At 47.8% G+C, this 21284-nt stretch overlaps 1 protein-coding gene across 1 annotated transcript in view; it reads right to left on the reverse strand.

The window, feature by feature from the left end:
- PNN (pinin, desmosome associated protein) overlaps positions 1-21284 on the reverse strand; it is a 330597-nt gene that overhangs the window by 144047 nt on the left and 165266 nt on the right. The window contains exon 6 of the mRNA XM_069637495.1: positions 11132-11207. Coding sequence (XP_069493596.1) covers positions 11132-11207 — 76 coding nt within the window. The remainder of the gene's footprint in view (positions 1-11131; positions 11208-21284) is intronic.

Raw genomic sequence — 21284 nt, forward strand, 5'->3', positions numbered from 1 at the left:
ATCTCTCCAGGTTAAAAAAAAGCCAAGTCCTTAAAATCCTGCAAATTTGTTGGGGGTCTCTAAGGTGGAGGGTATTTGAGAATTCTCCCTAACAAAAAGGTACTGTAAAACTAAGGGGGTTACTTACAGTTGAGACTAGTCTTGGTTTCTTTTGCAGAGTTTCTTGTAGCTTTGCCACTCACAAGCCTTCCAGTTTGTGGTTTTACAGCATTTCATTTAAAAAAAAAAAAATAATAATTCTAAAACATTGTGCAAGACTTTACCTACCTGCAATGAGGTACTTCAGGTCACCTAGACGTTTGTTCAATTTACATTGGCCGTCCTGGCTCCCTGAACAACTCTTCTTACCTCTGCCTTTGTGCTTTAACTATCACTCAACAAAAGTCACACATTAGATAACTTGTGTAGCTGGGAAAGGGTTGATTTACTTTACAAATTGGAGGTCCAAAAAGTATGTACTTACCTACTGAAGAATATTGGTTAACCATTGTTTTATTCCCTCATCTTTTCCTTGAGACACTAGCCTCAGTATTGCTCTAAATGGGCCAGTGATATATCGATGTCCAGTGTCCTAGTTATTTAAGTCACCTCAGGGTGTAGGAAGTGTATGTGTGCCATCTCAAAAATGGGCATCTGATTTATTGAAACAGTGTAGTTTTGAAATATATATTTTCAACACATCTTGCTCCCTTCGGAAGAAGGCTTATTCAACTCACTTAAATTAATTTAAAAAATGCAATCAAGAAACTGAGTGTAACTGTTTATTTGGATACCTATCACTGAATCTGTTATAACCCTACAGCTCACATTGACCCCTCTTGAGATAAGCTTGGCTGCTCGGTCTACCAACTTGTAGAGTACATAAATTATACCAAAGGTTGGGTTAACTATTGCCAAGAGGACAAGGCTGGTGCAGTCTCCCACAGGGTAGTGCATACAATCTTGCCCAACGACCACCATTTGGGAGGTCTGGTAGGCATGTGTTCTTTGGTGAACTCATTGGTACATTATAAGATGGCAACTTTCATTAGTTGTGTAAGGAGCATTTGTAAACGCAAACCAACATTGGCCACCCCAGCCTATGGCGTTGGACGTTCATAAGGTGCAAGGCAAGATTGTATGTAGTAATCCTGTGGGCGACTACACCAGCCTTGTCCTCTTGGCAATAGGTAACCCACCCTTTGGTATGACAATGCATTACTTACCATAAAAGCATTTGATGGTTGTATCCGCTTAGATTCACATGCTGTGCATAGTCTGACATCCAGTGGTCACTGCCGAGTATTGCATTTTGTTTTTCGTAGTCGAAAAGGGGACGTCGACAAGGCGTGTCTAACACTATCCCTATAGTGACGTGCAGTGTACACACAATCCCTCACGTGTCGAGGTCCCTCTATTTTTTTCTGCCCTGAGGGAGCCTATTAGACGTGAGAGTACAGAAAAGAGATATAGAAAGTCTACGTTCCTTCCATCCGAGCGGGAAGTAAGGGTGGGCGCATGTGAATCTAAGCAGATACAACCATCAGAAATGCTTTTACGGTAAATAATGCATTGTCTTCTGAGGTTTGTTAATCTGCTTAGAATCACATGCTGTTCATAGACTAGCGAGCAGTACCCGGAGTTGGAGGTGGGTTGTGAGAAGGATCAGTAGAGAAAAGATGTCTTTATACTGCTTGTCCCACCTGGGAATCAGATCTAGAGTGGGCATCTAGACAGTGTTTTGTAAAGGTGTGCACAGAACTCCAGGTTGCAGCTTTGCAAATGAACTCAAGAGGGACATTTGCAATGAAAGCTATGGAAGCCCCAATGCTTAGAGTGGAGTGTGCTCTTGGCTTGAAGGGTAGTTCTCTCTTAGCAAGAGAACGGAGTGATGCAATGTACAATCCATCTAGAAATAGTGGATTTTGAAACTGCATCTCCTTCTCTTCCTGCTGCCACCGAGACAAAGAACTGATTAGTCTTTCTCAATGGTCTAGTCCTTTCCATATAAAACATCCCGGTCTGCGAACATCCAGTGTATGCAGGCTCTTCTCACCTTAGTTTGAAGGATTTTGAAAGCACGTTGGTAGTTCTATTGACTGGTTGACACGGAATTGAGATACATTTTGGCGCAAATCTAGGATGTGTGCTTAGAACCACCTTATCCTTGTGAACTGTTACAAAGGGGTCTAGTACAGAGATCGCTTTTAGTTCACTTACTCTAATGGAGGTGATAGCTACTAGAATAGCAGTTTAAAGAGTGAGGTCTTTAAGTGTTGCTTTGTGCATGGGTTCAAAGGGTGACCCCATGAGTCTGGTTAGTACCACATTTAGGTCCCATCCGGGAGCGGGGTTAGCTATGGGAGGGTGGATCCTCTTCACTCCTTCGATGAAGGCTTTAATAACTGGGACTTTCCACCATGACACTTTAAGTTGGGAAGTGGTGTATGCGGAAAGTGCAGCTAAATAAACACCAAGCCTGAGTCTAGTAGGTGGGACAGGTACAGAACAATTTGTGTGGGAGAGCAATCAACAGTGTTGATGCTCCTTCCCCTACACCAGATGACAAATCTTTTCCATTTGCTAGAATAACAGTGACGAGTGTTAGGCTTTCTAGCCTCCCTGAGAATGTCCATGCATCTCTGCAGGAGTTGTAAATGTCCAAATTCTATGATCTCAGGAGCCAGGCTGCTAAATTCATGGTCTGAGGGGATGGATGTAGTGTCCTGCCCTTGTCCTGTGACAGCATGTTGTACGGGCAGGGAAGTTTCACTGGAGGGGATAGGGACATTTCCATCAAGTGAGCGAACCAAGGCTGAATGGCCCACATAGGGGCCACCAGTATCATGTTAACTTGTTCCTGGTGCATCTTGTTGAGAAGGGGAGTCGGGGGAAGGGTAAACAAATTTCCCTGACCATGGTATCGATAGACCGCTCCCTTGGATTGGTTCTGGGGGTACCTGGAGGCGTAATCTTGGCATTGGGAGTTCTCCAGATTTGCAAACTGATCAATTACTGGGAATCCCCATTGTGTGAAGACGTCAAAGACAATGTCTTCGTGTAACCGCCATTCGTACTCTGAGGCCAGAGAGAAGTCTCTGCTGAATTCGTCTGCTAGCAGATTGAGTTCCCCTGGTACATGTGACAGTAGGAATATGTGTTTGAGAGCCCACTTCCAGATGTTCTGGGACAGCTTGGACAGTCCTGGAGAGTGAGTGCCCCCTTGCTTGTTGAGGTAGTACATGGCTGTGGTGCTGTCTGTGAGGACCATCACTGTCTTCCCTTGCAGGTGTGCCTGGAAGGCTTTCAGTGCCTTGAACACAGCTAGTAGCTCCAGTAAGTTTATGTGCTTGGATGCTATGCTCGGAGTCCAAATTCCGTGAGCAGTCTGATGGGATAGGTGGGCCCCCCCATCCTGTGAGGGATGCGTCTGGTTAGAGTTGCTTCAACTGCGGGGGTGGCAAATGGTTTCCCTATTACCAGGTTTTCCTTCGACCACCACCGTAGCGAGAGAACCAAGGCCTGCGAGACCACCACTAGATCGTCCCATTGTCCGCTGGCCTGACACCACTGGTTGTTGAGCCACTCTTGCATTGGGCACGGGCGCGCGTGAGGTACCAAATAAATACATGACGCCATCATTCCTAGTAAGCGCATTGCTTTACGTACGGTCACCTCTCGATCAGCCACATATTGAGGGATCTGATACAGCATGTTTTGGACCCTCTCGGAGAAGACGAGGCCGTCATTTGTTCGAATTAGAGCCCCTAGGAATTGTTTGATCTGGCTGGGGTCTAAACTGGACGACTTCTCGTTGATGGAGAAGCCCAGTTGAAACAAAAGGTATACAGTCTTTTGGGTATTTGAGAAGCTTGTTTCATAAAAATCCCGTTAGGAGCCAATCGTCGAGGTAAGGGTATACTGGGATGGACAACCTGCGCAGGTGGGCCGCTGCCACTACCTTCGTGAATACTCTCGGCGCTGATGCTATGCCAAAGGGTAGCACTCTGAACTGGTAGTGTTTGCCCTCTATCATGAACCTGAGGTATTTACATGCTGGCAACATTAAAATGAAAGTATGCATCTTTCATGTCCAGTGTTGTCATGTAATCTCCCTGTGAAAGCAGGGGGATTACCTCCTGTAGAGTCACCATACGAAACTTGAGGGTTGACAAATTTGTTCTCTGGGCGCAGATCTAGTACAGGGCGGATGGTTAAGTCCTTTTTGGGTACAAGGAAGTACACTGAATAAATACCTTCTGTTAGCTGTGATAGAGGCACAACATCTATAGCTCCTTTTTCTAGTAGTTGGTCCACTTCTTGAAGGATGTGGAGGTGTTCTGGTGACATGCGTCGTCCCCTTGGGGGTCTGTACGTAGGGGAACTGTTGAATTCTATACAGTAACCGCGGCCTATGGTTGATAGTACCCAGCGGTCTGATGTTATACCCTCCTATGCTGGAAGAAAGGATGTTAACCGGCCCCCGGCCGGCGATGCATGGGAGGGGACCCGAATCTTTGAGTCATTTGGTGTTGGTGGCTTGGGAACCTCTAGGGGTGGGACCCCGACTTCTTCCCTTGCCACAACGTTGTCCTCTTTGGTTGCATTGTCCACTGGTGCCTTGGTTAGAGGACCATTTACCTCCAGAGTATTGCTGCTGTTGCTGCTGGCGTTGGCCTCGAAAAAAGTGTTTGTTGCCATGACCAAGTTTGTTGTGAGGCCTTGAAATCTGGTCTAGGGTTTTCAAATTCCTTCTTTGCGGTCTCTAGTGCCTCATCCACCGCCTTACCAAAGAGGTTGGCATCTTCTATAGGTTTGTTAATTAGAGATGCTTGTGTTTCAGGTTTAAAGCCTGAATTACGTAGCCATACATGGCGTTTGAGGAGGATTCCTTGGACTAGGGAACGGCCAGCTATTTCTGCAGCATCCAGAGTGTTTTTAATGTTGCTTTGGTTGACTAAGGTCCCTTCAGTCACGGTGGCTAGAGGTAGAGTATGTAGGGGTTCCGGTACCTCCTTGATGTCTTTACGTAGTTTGCTCCATTGTGCAACTGCGTAACTTTCCAGCAAAGAGTTGTTGGCAATTCTTGCGGAAAAGGCAGCTGAGGCTGTAATTCGCTTTCCTAGGGCATACAATTTTTTTTTACCCTCTTTATCTGGTGGTGCCTCACTAGTTGACAGCGGGACCCCTGCTCTTTTCCTTGTATTTGTCGCCACTGAGGAATCTGGTACAGAGTGGCCCCTGATTTATAACAGGTCAGATGGGGAAGGACTACATTTTTCCATCCTCGGGTGACCCCTCTGATCAACGCGGGTGTAGATAGTGAAGGAATAATTTGGCTGACAGGGGGTTTCTCCTTAATGATCTTTTCTACAAAGTCGATGTCAGGAGAAGTTTCCCCGGTCTAGATTTCGAAATGCGCTGCTGCCTTGCGTAGTAGTGCATTAAAGGTAGGTTGATCGACTATAGGTGACGTATTCCTAATAGGCGAGTCCTTGGGTGGGGACAGGTTTAGGGTGTCAGGGTCTGAAAACGCTGATGGGGACTGCCAGGGCTGTGACGCGCCCTCTTCGAAGCCCCCCCCCCTCCCTCCCCATCACCCATATCTGGTTATCTTCAAAACCTTCCTCCTCTGGGTTGTGTTCCCCTTCATTGCCTAAGAATTCATCATCCTTCTGAAAGGGGGGGGTGGTCCTCCCCAGTGAGGTCATAAATCTACATCCTCTTGGTGGGGAGGGGGGGGGGGGAATCAAACAGCCTAGGGTACTTGGCCCTGGGATCCTCCTGAGGTCCTTCTCTTGGGTGTTGGGAGGTTCCGAGTCTCCATAAACCTCTCCATTTTGTCCATACAAAATGGGAGTCTCTAGGGTTTCTTGAGGTACCCCAGAGCGGTCGGGGGGAGGGGGGGTTTTGGCCTGCGGTTTGAAAACACTTTGACCTATCCCATAAAGTCGAATAAAGGTTACCCTCTCCTTCTGAAAAGCCTTCTGGTAGGCTAGGAGTCCCTCGACGGAGGGTGCAATTCCTGCCTTCCTTCTGGCCTTTTCGGCATCTCCCGGGCCTTGTGAGCGGTGATGGACGTTTCTTTCGCCGTCCGTCTCTGGCTATTGGTGGAAATAATCCACACCAGGCTCTCGACAACTAAACTGTCGAGGGTACCTCTGGCGTCGCCGTTACAGGCGTCGCTTGCTCTACGCCGACGGGCGCTCTGATGGTGCTTGTCTGGCGGTTTAGGGATAGCACCCTTATCTGGGGGTAGCCCAGTCGCTGGTCGCGTTTGCGAGGGGGGCTTAAGCCTTACGTCTGAGGCCGCCGCCGGTAGAACCTGCGTCTCCGTTGGCACTAATGCTCTCTTCGTATTCGACGAGGAAGAGCCGTAGGTCGTGTGTTTATGGGAGTGCTGTGTGCGTCAGTGTCTCCGGGGCGTTCATCCCCATAAGCAGGGCGTGAGCCGAGCTTGTCGGGGCCGGGGACAGACCAGGAGCGTGAATGCTCCTTAGAGAGGTCTACGACTTCCGAAACGGACGTCGGGTTATCCCATTCCTCGCCACTTTCGGCGGCGGGTGATGAATCAGACCTAGCGTAGGCTGCCCACCTTTTGACCCTGCGGACTTTTAAAGTCTTCGGTTTAAGAAACTGACAGGCCACACAGCCGTCTTCTTTGTGGTCTAGGGGCAAGCAACAGTTACATCGTTTATGCTTTTCTTTCCAGGTAAACTTGCCCTTGCAACGCAGGCAAAACCTAAAGGGTGGCCTCTCCATAGCTGAGGAACCGATTGCATGTGACAACAACCCCGAAGGAAACGGAGGGGAAAGGCATTGTCAAAGAAACAAAAAATGTCCCACGACCCCACTGCCTACTGTATTTGGCAGTCGAGGCCAGGCCACGGGTTAGGCAAACACCAAACAACCTCCTCCGAAGGCACCACCGTCGGAGATCTTGATCGGCGGTGAACAGCTTTGCAGCTACGACGCCGAAGGAGGGATGTAATAGTATATTTATGAGTTAATAACGACCAAAGGTCGAATAATATTTTTGCAATGCCTCGAGGAGCTCCGTGTAAAGGCGACCAATATCTGGGCGGAAAAAAACAAACTGAGGGACCTCGACGCGTGAGGGATTGTGGGTACACTGCACGTCACTATAGGGATAGTGTTAGACAAGTCTTGTCGACGTCCCCTTCGACTACGAAAAACAAAATGCAATACTCTGCAGTGACCACTAGATGTCGGACTATGCACAGCATGTGATTCCAAGCAGAATAACAAACATCAGAAAAGTATGTACTCTACAAGTTGGTAGAGTGACTGAGCAGCCAGGCTCATCTCTAGAGGGGTCAATGTGAGCTGTAGGGTTGCAACAGAAATTCACAGTGACGGGTATTCAAATAACACTTATATTAATAATTTTAATCAAACCGTGAGTATAACAGTCCATTTTAAAATAATCCTTTAGAAGTGAGCAATATGCTACAATTAAATATACTTCAATAATACACTACTTCATTTCAATAAAGTAGAAACCCTTTTGTGAGGGCACAGATATTCCTACACCCTGATGTGACTTCAATAGTTATGACACTGGACATTAATATATCACTTTTCACACTTGCATGGTAATACTGAAGTTGTGGCAAAAAGAAAAGGTTATGGAAGGTAACAAAGTTAAAGTTTCTCAAATAGGCAAGCACTTTTCAATTCCCCCCAATGAAATATAGGTTAACCCTTTCCCAGCTATACAAGTAAATTATATGACTTTTTGGAGGGACAGAGCAACCAAGTCAGAGGTTAAGAAGAGTGTTCAGGGAGCCAGGACTGCCAGTTTTAATTGAGCAAAGTCTAGGGGAGCTGAGGCACTTATTGAAGATAGCAAACGTCTTGCACAATGTTAGAGAGTTTTGTTGTAAAAAGAAATCACTGTTGGGCCACAAGCTGGGAGGCTTGTGAAGGGCAAAGCTGCAAGCAACTCTGCAAGTGAAAGCAAGCTACACAGCAGTATGTACCCCTAGTTTTACAGTACCTTTAGTCTGAAGAAAAGGTTCTAGCTGAGCCTGAGCCTCATTCACTGCGGTCGAAGGCAGCAACGGGCACAATTCAGATCAGCAGCACTTTTCGGCTTCAGCTACTCGCAAATTGCACCACCACGGTTCTTGGGCACCTTGTTGACGTTCATTTCTTCTGGGGTCCAGCACTGAGGTGGCTTAGGCTTGGTTAGTCCTGCTTCGAGGGAGACCCCGTGGATCTTCCTGGAGCTCAGGTCCGGCTTAAAGGCGATGCACTATTGGTGTTCCTGCAGCAGCAATGAAGTACAGCCAGCAGAGAGGTGTTGCAGTCGAATTAGTCTTGGGGCTAGCCTTGAAATGTGAGCAGTAAGGATGTTACACAGAGGTCTACAATCACAAGTGTTCAAGTAAACTCTTACACTCAAGGTTTCTTTGATAAATACCAATTCATTAATCTTTAAGTTATGAAACATCCATAAGGAGGCAATATAATCACACAAATATACTTTAAAAGTATTCTGAAATAGTATTGGAGTAAGAAGGCAAAGATTAGAACATGAAAGAAGAAGTCACCAGAAGAGTCAATTCAATAGGCTGGGCTAAAGTCTTGGATAGGATAAAGTGGTTCTGGCAAGTAAACAGTAAAGTCTCTGCAAATGTTCTTTGAAGTAGTTTGTAAAAAGAAGAATGTTGGGCCACAAGCTGATTAGGCCTGCAAGTTGCACAAGTTTCAAGCACTTTCACCGCGAGAGGCAAGTATTCAGTCTTATTTCCACAGTAACTTCCAATGAAGAAAAAGATGCAGCCGATTACTTCTGTACTTGCAGATCTTGCTGTTCCTGTGCCTCAGTCCTGGGTACAAGAGGGAGGACGTCGGGGGACTCCTGCACTGAGACTGGTCCAAAAGCTGGCACTTGGCAAATCTTCAATTCCGGCGGTTGTGAGTAAAGCCCACAAACTGGTGTCCCTCTCCCTGGTTATAAGGTTTCCTGCAGCACTCGAGGAAAATGCAACTAGCTCCGAGATTGGTATCCAGGTGGCTTACTGTCGGGCTGATTGGTCCCACCAACTCAAAGAGAAGTCGTCCTTGTAGGGGCTTCTCTGCCAAGATTAACTTGGCGATTCGGACCTGCAGCAGGGCTTCACCGGGCAAACCAACGGTCCAGGAGTTGCAGCAGCCGTCCTCTTCCAGCTCTTCTTCGGTTCTTTTGTTCCAGTGGTCAACTGCCTTCCAAGCCATAAGACTTGCCTTTTATTCATTCTCTCCCATTCATTCTAGTCTAGTTGTCACTCACCCAGCAGGGTGGCTGTCCTTGCCGGACAGTCAGCCAGCCAATCACCACAGAGTGCATTTCGGTCTCCTAGGAGACTAAGCACAGGGAGTTTTGGGCACCTCCGTCACTTCCTGCCCACCCCAGAAACACAGGCGCCAGAGGCAGCCTTCACTCCTGAAGCCTGCCAAAGGAACAAAGGGACCAAACCTAGTTTGGGGGCACAGAGACAAACTGTAGCAGGACCTTTCCAAAATGGCAAAAAGACGACCGGGACCCATTTAAACAATTAAGGCTAAAGGTGCCATCTTGAAAAACATGGCTCCCACGATTTAATGCTACCGGCGCTCAGGAAAAATCATGCCAGTTCCTTGTAAAACAACTACCACCAGCCATTCAGAGAAGAAAGGGTAGCAGTTGACTGCTACATGAGTATCTAGACACAGGGGATACTAAGAAACCAATCCAGCACTATTGTAAGATAGGGTGTGCTGGGTCTAGGAATTTAAAAGAGACTAGTAAATTTTATTTCACTTTACCTACTATGGGAAACAGTTTATCCCAGAGAAGGTATTTAAACATTGGGAAAGCCTGAAAAGCTTCCCTGTGCCACTGCGCTGAGGGTGCTGTGTGACACAAATGAAAAGATGCCTATGGAGTTGTTTAAACTCCATAACCAAAGAAAACACAAGGGTAAATGCATATCAAAATACGAGAGGGGAAAAAGTCACTTTCGAGGTAAGAAAATCAAATCCTCAAAATCCAGCAAAGTTGCTGGAGGTCTCTAAGGTGAAGGGAATTAGCACATCTTTGAGAATTCTCCGTAACAGCCCCACCAACCCAAGGGGAGAAGTCGCCCTTTCTGGGCTTCTCTAGTCTATTAGAAATTCAGAGCTTCAGCACTGCAGCAAGGCTTCACTGGGCAAACCAACAGTCCTGGAGGGTGCAGCAAGCGTCTTAGTTTCTTCTTCGTTCAGTGGTGGACTCTGCTGTCTTTGCAAAAAATGTGCCTTTTATGCAAGTCTCTCCAATTCATTTGCAACCTAGCTGTCGCTCACAGCAGGGTGGCTGTCCTGCAAGGACAGCCCGCCAATCACCTTTGGGTGTATTCCTGTAACCAAGGAGACTAAGCACAGGGAGTTTTGGGAACCTCCCTCGCTTCCTGCCCTGCCCGACACACTGGAGCCAGATGTGGGCTTCACCAGTGAATCCTGCCAAAGACAAACCAACAAAAGGGACCAAACCTGGTTTGGCGTGCAGAGCAAATCTCAAGAAGGCCTTTTCCAACAAGAAAGGTCGAAAAAAGAGGGTCCATTTTGACAAAATGGGCAGCCATGGGTGCAATACTGCAGCTGATTCAGCCTGCGGTGAAAACGTACAATGGTAGGGAAAAGTCAAACGCTTTCTACAATTAATAGCAGGTGTTAGTGGAACATAAAAATGTTACAGGACAAGGTAGACAAAGGGGATACTAAGTAACCCCTTCAGCACCCTATTGTAAAATAGGGTGTGCTGGGTCTACAAATAAAAAGAAAAAGTTAAGATGCCTATGGAGTTTGTCAGACTCCAAAACCCAAAAGAAACGAGGTTCAAATCGAAGAAGACGACGAGTGGGAAAAAGTTCACTCTCAGGATAAAAATTAAAAGTCCTAAAGTCCAGCAAAAGAGCTGAGCGTCTCTAAGGTGGAAGGGAATTACCACATAATTGAGAATTCTTCCCAACATATGGTGTGCAACCTTCCGTGGACCGAATGATTATGTTTAAACATTTTCACTTTCCTTACAATTAGTCCTGCGCAGAAGGCATGTACAAGATGTGGTGTTTCATTACCATGTATGCATCTTTCTACAAATAAAAGTTGACGAAGACCTACATACCCTTTCGGAAGCAACTGTGGATTCTTGCTTAAATTTTTGAAGCGTCCCCATCAACAGGCCAAAGATTCGCCGATTCCTAATGGAGAAAAAGGCTAAAATGGAATACTGTGCAGGTGAATAGCAGCAAACAAATCAAGAGCATGGAAAAGTTGTTACTCACTGTATGAGCTACTGGTTTCCCAATACATAGTGCTTGCCTCCATACAGCATATGGGAGCTAACCCAGAGACTTATTGCAAATCAAGAAATCCTACAGTATTTTCTGGTGAAGCCAGAATGCATTTATTTTATTTCATTTATTAGTGCATTTGTATAGCGCACAAAACCGTAGGCATCAGGGCGCTGTTAGACATTGCATAGGTACAGTACAAGTGAGGGTTACAGTAGATGAGCATAGCGCTAGTACACAGGTGCAAACAACCAACGTGATATGTCACAATTACAGGTAAATTATCCTTAGGGAGGGCATACTGGGAGTTAGTTGTCTTGTGAGAAAAGCCAACTTTTCAGTTTTAGACTGGCCTTAAATTGGGGAGGTAAGGCATTCCAGTGTTTGGCTAGGTTAGGCAAGACTGGATGGAGTAACCCTGTGGGAGACTACAGCAACCTGGTCCACTTGGTAATAGGTAACCCACCTATTGGTACGTGTCTACTATACAAGTTGTTAGAGTGACTCAGCTGCCAGACTTCTCAAGGATGGGCAAATGTGAGCTCTAGAGAGGTCAAACAGATTTACAATTACAAGTATACAAATAAATATTTTACTAGAATACCTTCTGTAAGTGTTAACGGTCAGTTTTAAATAAGCCTTCTTTAAAAAAGGCAATTTGCAACATGTTAGGAAGAATTCTCATAAATTTCCCTTGACCTTATAGACCCCCAGCAACTTTGCTGGATTTAGTGTGAGCCTTTTTTCCCCCCACTCTCGTATTTTGATGCGTTTTACACTTGTGTTTCAGATAACTCCATAGGCAGCATCTTTTCGTGTGTGTTACACAGCATGCCCAGTGCAGTGACACAGGGATGTCTTTTAGACTTCCCAAAGGCTTAAATACCTTCCATGGATAAACTATTTCCCAGAGAATGTGAAGTGAAATTGACTTTACTAGGCTTTCCAAATTCCTAGACCCAGCACACACCATCTAACAATGGAGTGCTGGAGGGGTTACATAGTATCCCCTGTGTCTAAATACTCATGTAGCACTCAAATGCTACCCTTTCCTATTGAAAAGGTTGGTGGCAGTGGTTTTACAACAAACTACCATGATTTTTCCCAACCACAAACGCTGGTAGCTAAAAATCACAGGAGCCATGTTTTTCAAGATGACGTCTGAGCCCCCTTTGTTTAAACTGGCCCCGGTCTTTTTTCGCCGTTTTTTTGGAAAAGGTCCTTCTATCTTTCTAGAGCTTGTCTCTGCGCGCCAAGCCAGGTTTGGTCCCTTTGTTCATATGCCTTTGGCGGGCTTCAGGACTGAAGACCGCCTCTTGCGCCTGAGTGTCGGGGTGGCCAGGAAGTGAGGGAGGTGCCCGAAACTCCCTGTGCTTAGTCTCCTAGAAGTCCCAAATGCACTCTGGCGTGATTGGCTGGCTGTCCGGCAAGGACAGCCACCCTGCTAAGCGAGTGGCAGCTAGGCCGGAATGAAAGGAAGAGCACTGTTTAAAAGGAGAGTCTCTTGGACTGGAAAGCAGAGTCGACCACTGGAACGAAAGAACCGAAGAGCTGGAAGAGGACAACTGCTGCAACTCCTGGACCATTGGTTTGCCTGGTGAAGCCCTGCTGCAGGTCCGCATTGCCAAGTTCATCTCGACAGAGAAGCCCCTTCAAGAGTTGGTGGGACCAATCAACTTGTAAACCACCTGGATACCATTCTCAAGGCTGGTTGGGATTTACCAGGGAGAGGGATACCAGCTTGCTTGCTTCAATCTACAGCTACTGGAACTGAAGGGACTCCATTTTGTTTGTGTTTTCCGACGATCCCGTGCAGTGCAGGAGTCCCCTGAAGTCCCCCCTCTTGTCCCCACGACTGAGGCTCAGGAACAGCGAGATCTGCAGGAACTGCCGGGAACCAACGACTTCAGCTGCATTGGTTTCTTCATACTAAGGTACTGTGCCAACCCAATTGAAAGAACACCACTCTTGCTGTGAAAGTTCGTGATACTTTCCCAACTTGCAGGCCTTATCAGCTTGTGACCCAACATGATTATTTTTTGCTTAAACTACTTCTGAGAACTTTTGCAAAGACTATCATTTGATACCAGAACTGCTCTTTCCTATCCAGAACACTAGCCCATTGACTTTGGCCTCGGCCGATTGACCTGAATTTAACTCTTCTGGTGAACGGAAACTATTTGCACTGTCTAACAAGAATATGTGATCTATTCTACTTAACTTATGCCTTTTTGCTCACTTCCAAGTAACAACTGCCATTTGGCCCCTATTTCAGGGGAGATCAAACTGTCTCAAAATCTTAGAGTTTTGTATTGAAGTGTATTGGTATATAATATTAAGATGCCTCCTAGTGAAATGTTTTCTAAATGATTGTGTAATAAATTAAGTGTTTTGACCAAGAAACCTTGAGTAGAAGTGTCTACTTGAACCACTGTGATTGAAAGTCCTCTGTGTAATGGCTTGTACTGCTCACATTCACTATTGAGATAAGCCTGGCTGCTCAGCTCGCTACCAAAAACTGTGTGGTACAGACTCATACCAAAGGTTGTTTTGGCCAACACATGTAGTCCCAAGTGTGTGTAGTGGCCAAAGACGGTACTGAATGCAATTCTGCCTAACATTAAAAAAAACACTTAACACTTCCTCAGATTTAAGGTGACAATGCATTACTTACCGTAAAAGCATTTCTGATGGTTGTATCTGCTTAGATTCACATGCTGTGCATAGGTCCGACATCCAGTGGTCACTGCGGAGTATTGCATTTTGTTTTTCGTAGTCGAAAAGGGGACGTCGACAAGGCGTGTCTGTAACACTATCCCTATAGTGACGTGCGTTGTACCCACAATCCCTCACGCGTCGAGGTCCCTCTGTTTGTATTTTTCTGCCCTGAGGGAGCCTTCTAGACGTGAGTGAGTACAGAAAAGAGAGAAATATAGAAAAAGGATGTCTATGTTCCTTCCATCCGAGCGGGGAGGAAGGGTGGGCGCATGTGAATCTAAGCAGATACAACCATGAGAAATGCTTTTACGGTAAGTAATGCATTGTCTTCTGATGCTTGTTAATCTGCTTAGAATCACATGCTGTGCATAGACTAGCGAGCAGTACCCGGAGGTGGCGGTGGGTTATGAGAAGGAACAGTAGAGAAAAGATGTCTTAATACTGCCTGTCCCACCTGGGAGTCAGATCTAGAGTGTGTATCTAGACAGTAGTGTTTTGTAAAGGTGTGCACAGAACTCCAGGTAGCCGCTTTGCAGATGGACTCAAGGGGAACATTTGCAATGAATGCTATGGACGCCCCGTGCCTCGAGTAGAATGTGCTCTTGGCCTAAAGGGCAGTTCTCTCTTAGCAAGAGTATAGCAGAGAGTGATGCATTGAACAATCCATCTAGAAATAGTGGACTTTGAAACTGCATCCCCTTCTCTTCCTGCTGCCACCGAGACGAAGAACTGATTAGTCTTCCTCAGTGGTCTGGTTCTTTCCATGTAGAACATGACCGCTCTGCGTACATCAAGTGTGTGCAGAGTCCTTTCTCCCAAGTTGGAAGGATTTTGAAAGAACGCTGGTAGTTCTATAGACTGGTTTACGTGGAATTTTGAGATGAATTTCGGAGCAAACCTTGGGTGAGTGCGTAGAACCACTTTATCTCTGAACTGTAACAAAGGGGTCTAGAACAGAAACAGCCTGTAGTTCACTTACTCTCCTGATGGAGGTGATAGCTATTAGAAAAGCAGTTTTAAGAGTGAGGTCTTTAAGAGATGCTTTGTGCATGGGTTCAAATGGTGAGCCCATGAGTGGTAAGTACCACGTTAAGGTCCCATCCGGGAGCTGGGTCAGCTATCGGGGGGTGTATTCTCTTTACTCCCTCCATGAAGGCCTTTATAACATGGATCTTCCACCACGACACTGTGTTGGGAAGTGGTGTATGCAGAAAGTGACGCTAGGTGGACTTTAATGGAATTGAACACTAGACCTGAATCCAATAAATGGGTCAGGTATAGAACAATATGTGTGGGAGAGCAGTCAATTGGGTTGATGCTCTTTCCTCTGCACCAAATGACAAATCTCTTCCATTTGCTAGAATAGCAGAGGCGAGTGTTAGGTTTTCTGGCTTCCCTGAGGATGTCCATGCATCTCTGGGGGAGCTGTAGATGTCCAAATTCTATGATCTCAGGAGCCAGGCTGCTAAATTCATGTTCTGGGGGCATGGATGCAGAGTCCTGCCCCTGTCTTGTGACAGCATGTTGTACGGGCAGGGGAGTTTCACTGGGGGAGATAGAGACATCTCCATCAAGTGAGCAAACCATGGCTGTCGGGCCCACATTGGGGCCACCAGTATCATGGTTACTTGTTCCTGGTGCATCTTGTGCACCACCTTGTTGAGAAGAGGAGTCGGGGGGGAAAAGCGTAAACAAATTTCCCTGACCATTGAATCGACAGACCGTTCCCCTTGGATTGGTTCTGGGGGTACCTGGAGGCGTAACTTTGGCATTGTGAGTTCTCCAGGGTTGCGAACAGGTCTATTTCTGGGAATCCCCATTGCGTGAAGACGTCGAAGACGATGTCTTCGTGCAGTCGCCATTCGTACTCTTCGGGCAGGGGGAAATCCCTGCTGAGTGTGTCTGCCAGCAGATTGAGTTCCCCGGTACATGTTGTGACAGAAGGAACATATTCTGTTTGAGAGCCCACTTCCATATGTTTTGGGCCAGTTTGGACAGTCCTGGAGAGTGGGCTCCCCCTGCTTGTTGATGTAATACATGGCTGTGGTGCTGTCTGTAAGGACCATCACTGTCCTGCCTTGTAGGTGTTCCTGGAAGGATTTTAGCGCCTTGAACACCGCTAGTAGCTCCAGAAGATTTATGTGTTTGGATGCTACGTTCGGAGTCCACTCTCCGTGAGCAGTCTGATGGGATAGGTGAGCCCCCCATCCTGTGAGGGATGCGTCTGTGGTTAAAGTGGCTTCCGCCGCGGGTGTGGCAAAGGGTTTCCCTTTTTCCAGGTTTTCCTTTGTCCACCACCGTAGCGAGAGAACTAAGGCCTGCGAGACCACCACTAGATCGTCCCATAGTCCGCTGGCCTGACACCACTGGCTGTTGAGCCACTCTTGCATTGGGCGCATGCGCAGGCACGCGTGAGGTACCAAATAAATACACGACGCCATCATGCCTAGCAAGCGCATTGCTTTGCGTACCGTCACCTCTCGACCGGTCACATATTGAGGGATCTGAAACAGCATGTTTTGGACCCTCTCGGAGGGGAAGACAAGGCCGTCCTTTGTTTGAATTAGAGCCCCTAGGAATTGTTTGATTTGGCTGGGGTCTAGGCTGGACTTCTTTTCGTTGATGGAGAAGCCCAACTGGAACAAAAGGTCTACAGTCTTTTGGGTATTGGAGAAGCATGTTTCGTAAGAATCCCCTGTTACGAGCCAGTCGTCGAGGTAAGGGTAAACTGGGATGGACAACCTGCGCAGGTGGGCCGCTGCCACTGCCAGCACCTTCGTGAATACCCTCGGTGCTGATGCTATGCCGAAGGGTAGCACTCTGAACTGGTAGTGTTTGCCCTCTATCATGAACCGGAGGTATTTTCTGTGCGCTGGCAACATTAAAATATGAAAGTATGCATCTTTCATGTCCAATGTTGTCATGTAATCTCCCTGTGATAGCAGTGGGATCACTTCCTGTAAGGTCACCATACGAAACTTTTGGGGTTTGATGAACTTGTTCGCTGGGCGCAGATCTAATACAGGGCGCATGGTTAGATCCTTTTTGGGTACAAGGAAGTACACTGAATAAATACCTTCCGTTACCTGAGATAGAGGCACGACCTCTATGGCTCCTTTTTCCAGCAGTTGTTGTACTACTTGTAGAAGGATGGCAAGACTTTCCGGTGACATGCGTCGTCCCCTCGGGGGTTTGTATGTTGGGGAACTGTTGAATTCGATGCAGTATCCGTGGGCTACGGTGGAAAGTACCCAGCGGTCTGACGTTATTCCCTCCCATGCTGGAAGAAAGGATGTTATCCGGCCCCCGACCGGTGTTGCATGGGAGGGGACGCGAATCTTCGCGACACTTGGTGTTGTTAGGTGCTTGGGAGCCTCTGGGGGTGGACCCCCGCCCTCTTCCTTTGCCCCGGCGCGGTCCTCTTTGGCTGTACTGGCCACTATTGGTCTGGAAATTGGTGGAAGGGTACTGTTGCTGCTGGTTTTGTTGTTGGCGTTGGCCACGAAAAAAGCGTTTGTTGCCATAGCCGCGCCTGGTAGAGGGCTTAGAGATTTGGTCAAGAGTTTTGATCGTATCGAACTCTTTTTTAGCCATCTCCAGAGCCTCATCCACCGCTTTCCCGAAGAGGTTTGAGTCTTCAACAGGTTTATTTATTAAAGACGCCTGTGTCTCCGGTTTGAACCCTGAGTTGCGCGGCCATACGTGGCTTTTTAGGATTATTCCCTGAACTAGGGAACGTCCCGCAGTTTCTGCCGCATCCAGAGAGCTCTTTACAATACTCTGGTTGACCTGGGTTCCTTCGCCAATAGTTGTAAGCAGGCGTGTACGTAATGGTTCCGGCGCTTCTTCGGCGTCTTTGCGCAGTTTGGCCCACTGCGCGTCCGCATAGCTAGCGAGCAAAGAATTGTTGTTTGCAATTCTTGCCGAAAAGGCAGTCGAGGATGTAACTCTTTTTGCAAGGGCATATAACCGCTTGCCCTCCTTGTCAGGTGGTGCCTCACTGGTGGAAAGTGGTACCCCTGCCCTCTTTCTTGTGTTGGTTACTACCAGGGAATCCGGAATGGAATGTCCCCTGATGTACAGCGGGTCTGAGGGTGAAGGAGTGAAAAGTTTTTCAATTCTAGGATTGACCCCCCCTGATTAGTGCGGGTGTGGACAGCGAAGGGATGATTCTTCTCTTCACCGAAGCGAGGAGGGGAATGGTCTGACTGACCGGGGGTTTCTCATTACTCTTTCCACAAAGTCTAATTCAGGGGAGAGCTCCCCAGTGTCCAGTTCGAAGTGTGCTGCTGCTCTGCGCAACAGGGCATTAAATGTGGGCTGATCGTCAATGGGAGACGTGTTTCTAATAGGTGAATTGTCAGGAGGATTTAGGTTCAGGACATCAGTGTCGGAATATATTGATGGGGATTGCCAGGGGTGAGAAGGTCCTTCTTCTGGATTTTCTCCGAAGCCTTCTCCTACCAAGTCTGGGCTGTCTTCCAGACCTTCCTCCTGGTTCCGTCCCTCTTCCTCGTCCATAAAATCATCCTCTTCCTCAAAATAATGTTCTTCCCCAGTGAGGTCACACACACTATGGAAGTCTGAGGCTGTGTCCTGGTGGGGATTGACTAGTCTCGGAATTTTGCCCCTGGGGTCCTCCTGAGGCCCTTCTCTTATTCTCTTGGGAGTGGGAGGGTTCTGGGTATTCATAAACCTCTCCATTCTTTCCATGCAGAGATGGAGCCTTTCCATGGTTTCATGGGGTACCCCTGAGCGGTCTAGCGGGGGAAAATTGGTGTATTGTAGCTGAAAACGGCTCGACCTCTCCCACAACGTCGAGGAAAGTGTCCAGTCGCCCTCCGAAAAGCCTTCAGGTGTGTTGGGAATCCCTTCGACTGAAGGAGATCGTCCCTGTCTTTTTGGCGTGTCTTTCGACCTTTGCGTAGCGCTCGATGAGTCTTTCGGCGTACGCTTGTGGGCGTCGGCTACCACGATCCTCGCCAAGCTCTCAGCGACTCGTTTGTCAGCGGAGGGCTAAGGTTTCGACGTTATGGGTGTCGATCGCTCTACGGCGGCATGCGCTTTCTGCTGATGCGCGCCGGCTGATGATTTGGGGGCGGCGCCCTTATTTGCCGAAAGCCCAGTCGCTGGTCGCGGCTGCGGTTGCGAGAGGGGCTTCGAACCCGAACGGTCCGAGGAGGCCGCCGGTGAAACCTGCGTCTCCTTGGGCGCTGATGCTCTCTTCGCCTTCGAAGAAGAGCCATGGGTTGTGTGCTTGTGTGGTCTTGTGTGCGTCAATGTCGGCGGGGTGTTCATCCCCATAAGCAGGGCGTGAGCCGAGCCCGTCGGGGCGGGGGACAGACGACGAAGCGCGTGTGCGCTCTCTAGGGGGGTTTTCGACTTCCGTAGCGGAGGTCATGGTATCACATTCCTCGTCACTGTCGGAGGTAGCGACGGTGGGTGGAGCGTCGGCCTTCGACATAGCGTAGGCCGCCCACCTCTTGACCCTACTGTCTTTTAGAGTTTTCGGCTTAAGAAGCCGACAAGCCGTGCAACCTTCCTCTTTGTGATCGAGGGGCAAGCAGCGGTTACACCGTGAATGCTTGTCCTTCCAAGTAAACTTGCCCTTGCAAAGCGGGCAAAACCTAAAGGGTGTCCTCTCCATAGCCGACGCAATAAATCGTGATAACCACCCCAAGGGAAAGGAAGGGGAAAAGGAAAGGCATTCTCAGAAAGGAACTAGAGATGTCCCACGACCCCCACTCTCCCTACTGTATTTTGCCTGCGAGGCCAGGCCACGTGTTCGGCAACGCCGAAGGATCTCCTCCGCTCGTCCCCTCCGTCGAAGATCTTGCTCGGCGGAGACAGCTTCACAACAGCGTCAGGGGGGGAGGGGTCCGATATGTTCTATATTAATATAGGAAAACGACCAAAGGTCGAGGAGATGAAATCTGCAATGTCTCTCGAGGAGCTCCGCGTAAAGACGACCAGTAGCTGGGCGGAAAAAACAATCTGAGGGACCTCGACGCGTGAGGGATTGTGGGTACAACGCACGTCACTATAGGGATAGTGTTACAGACACGCCTTGTCGACGTCCCCTTTTCGACTACGAAAAGCAAAATGCAATACTCCGCAGTGACCACTGGATGTCGGACCTATGCACAGCATGTGATTCTAAGCAGATTAACAAACATCAGAAAAGTAGATACCCTTCTGGGATGCCTCACATACACTTTCTACACCCCAAGGTGACTTCAATTACTAGGACAATGTTTGTCATTGATATATCACTTTTTGTACTTAATGCAATACTGAGGTTGTGGAAAAGGAAAAGGTTAGGGAATGAAATTCTCAGAGGATGTGAATACTTTTCAATCTCCCAATGAAGTCTAGATTAGATCTTTCCCAGCAATACAAGATAAACTTATGTACCACCTATGAGGAACAGTTAGAACCAAAGTCAATGGGTCAGAAGAGTCTACAGGGAGCCAGGACAACCAACGTCAATTGAGCAGTCCAGGGGAGCTGAGGCCCTTCTTGATAATAGCACAAAAGTCTTGCAATGTTTTTAGAAAGTTTGTAGCAAAATAATCACTGTTGGGCCACAAGCTGTAAGGCTTGTGAAAGAGCTGGAATCAACTCTGCAAAAAGCAGCAACTGCAAGTCTCCAGTGAGAACAAGCAAGCTACAGACACAGGCAAGTACCCCTTAGACAGCAAGTTTGAAGAGGATCCAGCTGGCTTCTGTTCTGGTTGCGGTCTTCGAGATTCTGGATTCCTGGGCCTCAGTTGTGGGAAGAGGGAGGACTCCTGCAATGCAGTTTGAAGGGCGGAGGCTACGGGCTCTTTCCAATTCAGCGGCACTTTGCGGTTTCAGGTACCAGTCAATAGCACCACTGCGGTTCTTGGACACTTGATAGGCTTCCCTTGCTTCTGGGGTCCAGCGCTCTGGTGAGGTGGGTAAAGAATTCACTCAATTCTGGGTTTTCTGACTCCTGGCACTTGGTTCCAGCAACGGCAAAGTACAGCCAAGAGGGAGAGTGTTTCCAGCAAAGTTAGTCTTGGGGTCAGTAGGTCCCACCACCCAAGAAAAGAAGTTGTCTGTTCCAAGGTACTCTAGTCGAATCGAAATTGGAGCGTCAGTACTGCAGCAGGGCTTCATCGGGCAGTTCTTCGGTCCAGGAGGGTGCAGCAAGCTTCTCTTCCAGTATTTTTCGTCGGCTGTTCCGTCCAGTGGACGACTGCCTTTGGTTCAAGAAACTTCGCCTTTTATGCTAGTTTCTCC

The sequence above is a fragment of the Ambystoma mexicanum genome, chromosome 14 (genome assembly GCF_040938575.1).
Source record: "Ambystoma mexicanum isolate Mex_15411 chromosome 14, UKY_AmexF1_1, whole genome shotgun sequence".
NCBI classification, from domain to species: Eukaryota; Metazoa; Chordata; class Amphibia; order Caudata; family Ambystomatidae; genus Ambystoma; species Ambystoma mexicanum.